Source organism: Watersipora subatra, unplaced genomic scaffold, assembly GCF_963576615.1.
Source record: "Watersipora subatra unplaced genomic scaffold, tzWatSuba1.1 SCAFFOLD_334, whole genome shotgun sequence".
In the NCBI taxonomy this organism is placed as follows: domain Eukaryota; kingdom Metazoa; phylum Bryozoa; class Gymnolaemata; order Cheilostomatida; family Watersiporidae; genus Watersipora; species Watersipora subatra.
The window spans coordinates 1-11,290 of NW_027045437.1; the positions used below are offsets into that span (position 1 = coordinate 1).

At 35.1% G+C, this 11,290-nt stretch overlaps 1 protein-coding gene across 1 annotated transcript; it reads left to right on the forward strand.

Moving 5' to 3' along the window:
* Positions 1-153: 153 nt before the first annotated feature.
* On the forward strand, positions 154-5,444 carry LOC137410457 (protein lin-9 homolog; the record flags this gene model as incomplete). The annotated part of the gene is made up of 4 exons (XM_068095868.1): positions 154-271; positions 3,491-3,714; positions 4,608-4,869; positions 5,328-5,444. Coding segments are annotated over 4 exons (721 nt in total), but the record flags the coding sequence as incomplete, so codon positions are not given.
* Positions 5,445-11,290: the final 5,846 nt, after the last annotated feature.

Sequence of the window (11,290 nt, forward strand, 5' to 3'; positions counted from 1 at the left end):
AAATTTAGCTAAATTTTAATGCACCAACATAGAAATCAATTAACTAACTTATGATCCGGTTGAAAAGTTCATTTCACTTTGGGAAATAGTTTATATGCTTTAATAATGCTTTTAACCATTAACAATTACTAAAGCAAGTCTTAAGTGTTGTAGTATTCTGTCCCGTAGGCTGCAAGATACAATACCCCTATCCTCATTCCAACACAGAATTCGTCCTGCACGATACACCGGCACAATATCTCCTCCTCACAGAAGTAGTCATCTCCAACTGGTGAGTGTCCCTGGAAAGTGAAGTTAGCTTCAAGCCTATTAAGTTGATTACGATCACATTTCATTTATGTACTACCTGAATGCCCGGAGTTGCAGGAGTAGTAAAAATATGTTGCGCAGAAAGTTTATTATGAATAAACATTGCAACATTCATCATTCTAACTTTTAAATGAAGGTGTTTGTTTATTTTGTGCGTTATAAGTTTCATTAAGTTTATGCTATATATATATATATTTACAGCATTTTGAGGAAGTCTGGGCACATTTTCTCTGGTATTTCATGCGTGGTAGCTGAAGATTGGCTACGATGATCTTATAGCCTGCGTTGCAATTTGTTGGAGCTTTAAAGTTTTTAATTTCATTTTAATTGGAAGGCATAGTTTTATTTTATAATTCTATTTAACAATGTTCCATAGCAGCTCATTGCACTCATCGATGTTTGCTACAGTTTGCAGCCAAAACTTAATTTTTATGTGCGATAGAACAAGAGTTACGAGCTTCGATTCATTGTAAGCTGAGTTCAGATTACCGCAAATAATATGCTATAAATCTGCAAATTTATAAGGTTGATAATAATCTATTGAATGCTACAAATATATATTTAAGAACAATTGACACAAACCATAATTATAATACATGCAGAAACAAAAATTAACATTTTAAAACAAATATTGACATTTTTAGAACAAAAATATTAGCATCGTAGGCTCAGCCAGTTCCGTTGCAATTGTTGCGTCTGTTTGGAACCATTTCATATTTTTCCGGCTGTTCAATAATTTCCACAATGCCTTCTGACCTCAACCCATTTTCTGCACAGTTGAGCTCGTTGATATTAGCGTCCAAACATTTTTTTAGCAGAGAAAAACTTTTGCGATGCCATTTTAAATAGAAACTTCTAGCGCTAATAAAGAGAAACCTCGTTTAATCAAAATAGCTTCAAAATATTAGCCTCAAAATATGTAGTAACACATTTTTCATCATAAATGGGGAAACTTTTTTCCATATCCATTGAAGTATCAAGGCTGCGTTAAAGAAGGAACTACTATTAGCCCTTATACAATTACTAGATGTTTCTGTCGTGTTGCAACCAAAGTTTTTAACGAAAAAACCTAAACAGACTTCGGACATGAACAGAAACAATGAACGAATTAATTGTTATCGATGTAATTGAGTCATTGTTGGTACGGTTTTGTGGACACTTTTCCATAAAAATTTATCACTTGCTATTGTGGGTTCGTAAAGATTAAGAATGTCAAATAGTATCAGTCAAATAGAAACGGCGTTCAAATATAAGTGGCGTTCAACTAAAGGGTGACATTGTAAATCAACCCTTTTCCCGTAGTGGCACTCAAATAGAGGTGGCATTCAAATAAAGGTAGCACTCAAATAGAGGTGGCATTCAAATAAAGGTGGCGTTCAAATACAGGTTTTATTGAATGTTTGGAAGTTTATTCTAGCAGTATAAGTAGCAAATTTTTTTTAGATTGCAAAGAATTGAAACTAAAATTGTTTTCATATATATTATTTGTTGATTAGTAAAACCAAGCAACAATTACAATTATTACAATTCTCTGCTGGCTGCACCCAGAATATTTTACTGTACTTATTCAACTCCTTGTGAGCTTAAAGCTTGTGACGACATGAAGCATGACATGTAGCAAACCTTCACATGTTCTTGCTTAAAATTCTCATTTCTCAAACTCATTCTCAAACTGTCCAACTTCATTTGTTAAGATTCTTCGAGACAATAAGTCTCTGAATCAATATTGTTTTACTGTTAATAACGAATATGAAAAGTTGTATTTTAGCTCTATAACTAACGTTGTAGTCGAGTTACAGAGGTAAAATAATATCCTACCTTTTAAGGACAGATCTCCATATACAAGTATAGCAAGCTGCCTGTCATGTTTTGGTAGCAACTGGTTTATATATCAAGTGCTTGGCAGTTGGGTCAGATGAAAAACACATGCAGTTACTGTACTTTTCGGACTATTAGCTGCTACTTTTTTCTGATATTTGGAGCCATGCGGCTTGTTTAGAGGTTGCAGCTATTCTGTGGTTTTTTTCTTTCACCGCTGGGGCGCATTAACTGGAATTTTCAGTTAGTGCTTCTCTAGCGGTGAAATAAAAAACGAAACAATGCCTAGCGGTACTGTTCCGTTAGGCACTGGGTTAAAAAGCGTCGGTTAATACGGAACAGTGCCTAATGGCACTGTTCCGTATTAACCAGCAAAGTTATTGCCATGTTAAAAAGCACTGTCATTAGTTGTGCGACCTATACAAAAAGTGCGGCCTATGTATTGTTTTATTATCGTTTTTTGAAAATAAAGCAGATGCGGCTTATATAGGGTGCGGTTAATAGTCTGAAAAGTACGGTAGTTGCCAGGTATCTGTCCACCTTTGTCTGCTATTCTTTTGCCTTCATTATAGTTGAATGCGATTTCCTATGTAAGGTCAAATTTTTACATTGTAGATAAGAAACTTAGCCCTTTTGCTACCAAATTAATTTCCTTTCCAGGACATACTGTAATTTCATATTTGGTAAAACCTAATATTTGACACAAGGGCGGGTATAAATTGTCATAACTTTTGAACAACACGGTCTATAAAAAGATATTTCAATATCAAATTTACCAGCATAAGATTTTAGCCAAAAATGTGTTGCAGAATGAGCTCTGACACTTTTTGGTCATTCACACTACGACCATGGGTATGTCTGATTTGGACAATCAATATTATTACAGCTTATGGCAATATTATTACCGCTAAAAATAGAGGAATCACTCTCAGTAGTACTGCTGTTCCATGAAAATCACTCATAGTCCATAAATCTAAAATTAGATGAACCTCAGAAGCTGTAATCCGTCTGACATGACAGGCCATTGCTAAAAAGAAATTGCGATCAAAAATTAAGTTTTTGCGAAGTGAAACTTCACTTAGGATTAATTGTAAACATATTTTCTATTCGCTCAACACATGCAGATATTGTTTCCTCTTGTTTTAATACGGATACAATAGGCTAATTAATTAACTACTGACTAATCAGAAACGTTTTCTATGAAGCCTACTAAAGTCGCACCATAATGCTCTTGCCCATACACAAATGCTTTGCCAAGCCATATTACGCGAATGAGTACGTAGCGAAAGAGTTAACACATGTATTGTAATCCTGGCAACAGTTTAGGCTGTCATAGCATGTAGAAAGCTGATCCGTGTTATAGGATAATGACCCGTTGCTTGGATTCGCCCCACTTCACTCGCGCCTTCTCGGTGACCAGTCAGGTACCATTGGGGGATTTCCAGTCAAGTTCCTTGTGCAGGTCACCAAACTTTCCAAGTCACTTTCCATCAAACGTGAGAAAGTTGATGAACTGAAATCAATGAATGCCAAAGCAGAAAAATTTCAATCTTATTTAGAACCCCTTTCTGTAGAATTTCAAAAGAGGTAAGGAGTCTCCTCGCTAATCTTTTGGTTTGCTTTTCTTGTTTGTGGTTTGTGCTCCACGAATTCTTAACATGTGCCTGTCATCAAGTATGCTTGTCATCAAGTATGCCTGTCATCAAGTATGCCTGTCATCAAGTATGCCTGTCATCAAGTATGCTTGTCATCAAGTATGCCTGGCATCAAGTATGCTCGTCATCAAATATGCTCGTCATCAAGTATGCCTGTCATCAAGTATTCTTGTCATCAAGTATGCTTGTCATCAAGTATGCCTGTCATCAAGTATGCTTGTCATCAAGTATGCCTGTCATCAAGTATGCCTGTCATCAAGTATGCTTGTCATCAAGTATGCCTGTCATCAAGTATGCCTGTCATCAAGTATGCTTGTCATCAAGTATGCCTGTCATCAAGTATGCCTGTCATCAAGTATGCTTGTCATCAAATATGCTTGTCATCAAGTATGCCTGTCATCAAGTATGCCTGTCATCAAGTATGCCTGCCTTCACGTATGCCTGTCATCAAGTATGCCTGTCATCAAGTATGCCTGTCATCAAGTATGCCTGTCATCAAGTATGCCTGCCTTCACGTATGCCTGTCATCAAGTATGCCTGTCATCAAGTATGCCTGTCATCAAGTATGCTTGTCATCAAGTATGCCTGTCATCAAGTATGCCTGTCATCAAGTATGCTTGTCATCAAATATGCTTGTCATCAAGTATGCCTGCCTTCACGTATGCCTGCCTTCACGTATGCCTGTCCTCACGTATGTCTGTCATCAAGATCTTTAAATCCTCTATCAAGCAGAAACTTGACAGAGGATTTCATTAATATTTAAATCGTATCTATCAGTTGATACCAATTAGAGGTAGTTTAAAGATACTTTTTCATTTCATCTAGGTATGCCTATGATATACTAGAATTAGAAGAGATAAATCGGCGTCTGGAAGAACAACTGTCAGCTGTTCAGATCTATAGCCACGAGCTGTCAATGGAACAAGGGGTTGATGGGGCAGACACATCACAGGAAACGAGGCATGGTTGTGATTTAGAGGCTAAGGCCATGTTTGAACGGCGCATGGAAGACCTCAAATGCACGATTCAGTCGCCTAGTATGGCCGCACTCATTACCAAACTAACAGCCATGCTGTTACAACTTAAGGTAGGCCCAGGCTTGGACTCCAAGACAGTCGTAAAACTTAGATTTGCATTCAGCACTTACATATTTTTCTTTCAGGGTAAAATTGCTGGTCTGTTCATGCTTGCTCTGGTTAAACCATACTGCAGCGAACTTGTTGGCATAAACACCACAATTATACTGCCACATTCTTTATCGGTAGTACACAACTCAAATTCAGGTTCTATTATTTTTATGATAATGTTTTGCTTGCTAACTAGCGAGAGAGAGCCACATTTGCTAGCCAGTTGTGATATACATATAGCTACAAAAGCTACTTGGTTTCAACTAACTAGAGCTTAACTATGAGGTGCAAGCTAGCAATATATAGACTTGAGTGGATACCTAGATTGATTTTTTGCCCAATGTAGCCAGTCTCTAAGTCTAATTACAACGAGCTAATTTGTATTAATTCTCAATTAAATATATTTTACTTATTTCAGGCTGTCAGCGAGGGAGATGTCAATGCGCTTGACTTGCGATCTATACAGAATGCACTAGAAGGTATCAGACTCTCTACAGATTCAACTAATAGCAGGTCTGTTTATAAATTTAGTTCAGTAGTTTGATAGTTTTATCTCATCTCACCGCCATGATCATGCCTGGTTTGCAATTACCATAAAACCTTTATTTGAACGCCATGGCCTTCTATTTTTCGACCCTTCCCTTTGGACGGGCCCTTATGAGAGGTGACGTTCACATAAGGGGTGACGTTGTATTTGTCAAATATCTCATCAGAATGTTGAGAAGACAAATTTAACACTTTCACAGGCAATTCGAATGTTGCCTATATTTTGCACTTTCCTTCGGGCCGTGCGACATCAACCCTTTTGGATACAAGAAATTTGCTAACTTACCTCCAACTTGTATTAGATCTCTAAATAAATATGCACGAGAAAGCTTATACATGTCTCTACCACTTGGTATCTATTGCTTGCAATTAACCTGCAATGATCTTATAGCCTGAGTGGCAATTTTTCGGAGCTTTTCAAGTTTTTTATTCATTTTAAATTTGAAGGCATATTTCATTTTATAATTATATTCAACAATGTTGCATAAAAGCTCATTGCACTCATCGGTATGTTTGCTACAGTTTGCAGCCAAAACTGTTTTTTTATGTTTGGTAGAACAGGAGTTACAAGCGTCGATCCGTTGTAAGCTGAGTTCACGTTACCGCAATCATGCTATCAAATAATATGCTATAAAACTACAAATTTATAAGTTTTGTAATAATCTATCAAATGCTACAAATATATATTTAAGAACAAGTGGCATAAACAAACCACAATTATAATACATGCAGCAACAAAAATTAACATTTTAAAAACAAATATTAACATTTTTAAAACAAAAATATTGCGTCATTTGCTCTACCAGTTGCATTCTGATTTTTGTTCTGTTTGGAACCATTTCATATTCTTCTGGTTCAATACTTTCCACGGTGTCTTCTGACCTCAACCCACCTACTGAACAGCTGAGCTAGTGGATATGAGCATCCAAACAATTTTTTAGCAGAGCAAAACTTTTACACGTTGCCCATTGTAATAGACATTTCTATACAAATTAAGAGAACCTGCGTGTAATCAAAATGGCCTCAAAATATGTAGTAGCACAGATTCCATTGTGAATGCGAAAAGTTTTTTCACGTACATCGAAGTATCAAGATCGCGTTTAAAAATGAACTACTGATGGAGTTATTAATTATTTCTATGGTGTTGCAGTCAAAATTTCTGACGAAAAAACTTGAAGACTTGGAGTTGAAAAACGGAATTTGATATGAACAGAAACTGTGAACGAATGAATTTTTATTGATGTAGTCGAATTATTATTAGTACGGTTTAGTGGACTCATTTTTACTGATCAATTGCTATTAAGAGTTCGTAAAGATTAATAATGGCAAATAGTGATGCTCAAATAAAGGTCGCATTCAAATACTGGTTTTACAGTAATTGCAGTAGTGATTGAGTATTGGCGCGTTTGGATTGCATAAGTGTACCCAAGGTCTTGTCATCGGAGGAAATGTGTTGAACCCTACTATCGAGTAGGGCTCACGCTATCCAAATGATTTACCAAGGATTGGCATGATTACAACATTTACCAAGGATTGGCATGATTACAACATTTACCAAGGATTGGCATTATTACAACATTTACCAAGGATTGGCATGATTACAACATTTGCGATTTAATTCAGAAGTATTAATCACTTACTACTTGGTGGCTATTTAAACCTATATTGCAATACACTTTTTCTGTAAAAAATCTAATATTTGAAAGAAATTGTTCGCGGTAGTAATGAAATCCATGGCAGATTTTATGAACGTCTCAGGTAAACTGAAACTGCATATGATGCAATGTGCATTATAAGCCCATACCAAGTAAATACTCATACCAATATAAACCATACCTTTGCAAGAAGGAAAAAATCTAACCTATCATTCATTTTCTTTGCAGTCGGTAAAACTGAAATGCTAGTAGCTACAGCAATAGTAATAAATTTTTACTGTTTTCGGATTTTCTGTCAGCTGATATTATTCAAGCAATAACTAGCCATGACAGTTGCTCACATATCCCTTGAGATGCATTAAAATATTCATGAGTAAATTAATTTTTTTTTCTCAATGTTACAATATCCGAACTGTGTTTTTGATAGTTTTTTAATTATGTTGGATTACACATATAGAATTTATCCAGTATTTCCTCAACAGTTGCATGATTGTAGTAGCTTGATGTGATGCAAACCATGTAAATCGGAAATAGTTTTTCCAAGTGGTAGTCATATATCATGATGGTTTTAGTCTGGCAAACATGGATTTCTGTTACTGCAAGTAGGGCTTACTGTTGGCTCATTATAAACATTGATATTGTGAATTGTGTTCATTTTGTGGTTTGATTTGAGAACAAACTTTATCATTATTTCGCTACGATGTGTGCTCATTGGATATGCAAAAGTCACTCCATAAAACAGTCTTTTAATTATTCCAACACATTATGCAGTAATGTAGATTCTACGTGTTTGATGAATCGCAAAAATTAAATACAGTCATACTTCAACTTACGAGCTTAATGCGTTCCGAGACTGAGCTCGTATGTCAATGTACTCGCATGTTGGTGCAATTTATTTATATATAGAACAATTAAATATATATTGATTGGTTTCCATACTCTAAAATAAGCAAATAAAACACTCAAAACAAGATATTGTAACAGAAAGAACATGTTGGTTGTTCTCCTTACGTACTACATGCTTTCAAAAAGCAACAAATAAAAAATGATGCAAGGAAATGTGATTAATTAAAATGTAAAAGTAAATACATACAATAGCAGTTAACACTCGCGCTTGCCAGGGAGGGAGATATAAGTTATCCTTCGTTACAACAGTTGACTTTGATAAATTTGGATTTTATCAAAGTGTTAAAAGACAAACTTAGAAGCAAACCTAAAAGCAAACTTTCATTTTCAACTAAACGTAATTAAAATTTCTTCGGCGTTCATAGTTTGAAGTTTCTTGCTGGTTAGCTAGAAATTTTTTCTTTTTTTTCGCTTTACGACCAGCCGGCCGTTTCAAGATAAACCTATCTAAGGACGTTTGCCTTTGTCGCCCTTGCAACATGTTGCGATTAGGACGAACACAAGTGTCGTCACAAATGGTTAATGCACGACCGCTAGCCAGCTTGTCCGAATGTCTATTAAACAGTTTGGATAGATAGCGCCGGCCTTTTCACATAACATCGTTTCAGTTACGCTGTCACCGGCCAATTGTTTGTCCAATGCCATCAGCGGTCGTGAAGATCGCTGCACCGTTTAAAAACTATGGTTAGTCCTTTTGCGAACTAAATGTCCTGAATATAATCCTTCTGTTTGATAATTATGAATGTATTTCTGTCATATTGCCGAGCTAGCTCAATCACGCATACACATTTCGCATATTTTTCCGTTTAATATCAATTGTTATCATTTGCGTTTTCTTTGTATTATCTTTCATTTTACTGGCAAACTTTCGGTCTACGCATAGTACGTTTAATTCACATAATTTTGCACAGAAAATCGTGCACAAAAAAACACGGTACAACAGTATAACCTGAGCAGTTGAAAAATACAGAGTGATGCTGTTCTCATAAAACACCTCCGGCATACTTGGCAACTGACTCAAGTGCTCGTATCTCAAACATGGCTCGTATGTTAGTGCTAAAACTTGCTTGAAAGATGGCTCGCATCTCAAGTTTCTCGTATGTTGGAGCACTCGTAAGTTGAAGTATTACTGTATTTAAATGACAGGAAACGAATAGCTTGGGCTCTAATAAGATTCGGGAAGAAGAATAAGCTTCGTTTGAAAATGCATCATACAAACTTTGGTTTACTTAAAGTTAGCATTTTCAGTAACTTCGTGGTTAGGGTGTTTGAATCTGTGCCAGAGACATGAGCTAAGAACCTTAGGTGACATGATAGTTTAAGTTTACAAGAACATGTGTTTATATGAACATGAGTTTATATGAACGTGAGTTTGCAAGAACATGAGTTTATATGAACATGTGTTTATATGAACATGAGTTTTTAAGAGCGCGAGTTTACAAGAACATGAATTTACAAGAACATGAATTTATATGAACATGAGTTTATATAAACATGAGTTTATATGAATGTGAGTTTATATGAACATGAGTTTATATAAACATGAGTTTATATGAACATGAGTTTATATGAACATAACTTTATATGAACATGAGTTTACAAGAACATGAGTTTATATGAACATGAGTTTATATGAACATGAGTTTATATGAGCATGAGTTTATATGAACATGAGTTTATATGAACATGAGTTTATATGAAAATGAGTTTATATGAACATGAGTTTGCAAGAACATAAGCTTTTAAGAGCGTGAGTTTACAAGAACATGAGTTTACAAGAACATGAATTTACAAGAAAATGAGTTTTTAAGAACATGAGTTTACAAGAGTATGAGTTTGCAAGGACATGAATTTACAAGAACATGAATTTACAGGAACATGAGTTTACAAGAACATGAGTTTGCAAGAACATGAGTTTGCAAGAACATGAGTTTACAAGAACATGAATTTACAAGAACATGAATTTACAAGAACATGAATTTACAGGAATATGAGTTTACAAGAACATAAGTTTGCAAGAACATGAGTTTATAAGAACATAAATTTACAAGAACATGAATTTACAGGAACATGAGTTTACAAGAAAAATGAATTTACAAGAACATGAGTTTACCAGAACATGAGTTTACCAGAACATGAGTTTACAAGAACATGAATTGATAAGAACATGAGTTCACAAGAACATGATATCGTTTAAATGCGTAACCTTTCTCGTAGTAGACTTCTCTGAATCATGTTTTAACACGTGTGTACTTTAAACTGTTTCCTGATTGAGATAACTGTTGAAGGCCAACAACAGTCGGTGGGTGAACTAGAGCTTCAAGTTTGTTCATTCTGCATGTCTCTTACATTGTCAAGCTGTATGCAAAGAATGAATCATTACAAGATGAAGAGCTCATTGTTAGGGTCAATAGCTGTTTAAGAAGAGCGTAGTGTTTGTGTTGGAAATACTAGTTTTCAAGGCATGTGTTATACTCAACTGTGTCTGTCTGGTATTGATCTCATTCATGTGAATCACCATTTTAGTTGCTTCAGGAACAATGTAGAAGTGCACGTAAATCACATTCAGAGCTGTCTCACTCAAATGGGCAACCTCCACGCATTTACCTCATCTGCTGATCGATATTTGTAGCAACTGTAAGGATGCTAATTGTATAGCGTAGTACTTTATTTATTTTTTTCATTGAGTATTTTTAAAGCGGTTTTTATGAGCTTTTTGCAAAGATAGATTGTAATATAAAAGTAGCATTTATAAAAAGGCTTTCGACTTGCGGCAGTTTTCATGCTATAAAAATTGTTCTACTTGAAAGTTTTCTTAACATGTATAGCACAATTTTTCGTCACATACCTTGAGCTTTTATCAATGATTTTGAATTCGATACCTTCATTTTCTGCTCACTTTGGAGTGCAATTTTATTGTCATTTTTATTATCTTATTTATGAATGTACAGCCCTGACTCAATAGTACCATTCAATATTATACTCTAATTGTTAGATACAAAATTTTTAAAAGTGCACTAGTTTTTATTGTTTGCTGTCATTTTTAATGTTCACGAGTTGTTCATCAGTAATAAATGATCTGCTTAATATAAATAAGATCTTTTATGATTATTGTAGTTTCTTGCAATCATTTCTTCTAGCAACCTTGGATTGTCTCTAGTGGTTCTTAATCTAATCTAGTAGTTGCATACCTCATCTCGTAGCACTATATCTCATCTAGTACCATTATATCTTATCTAAGAAAATACTATATCCTAACTAGTAATACTATATC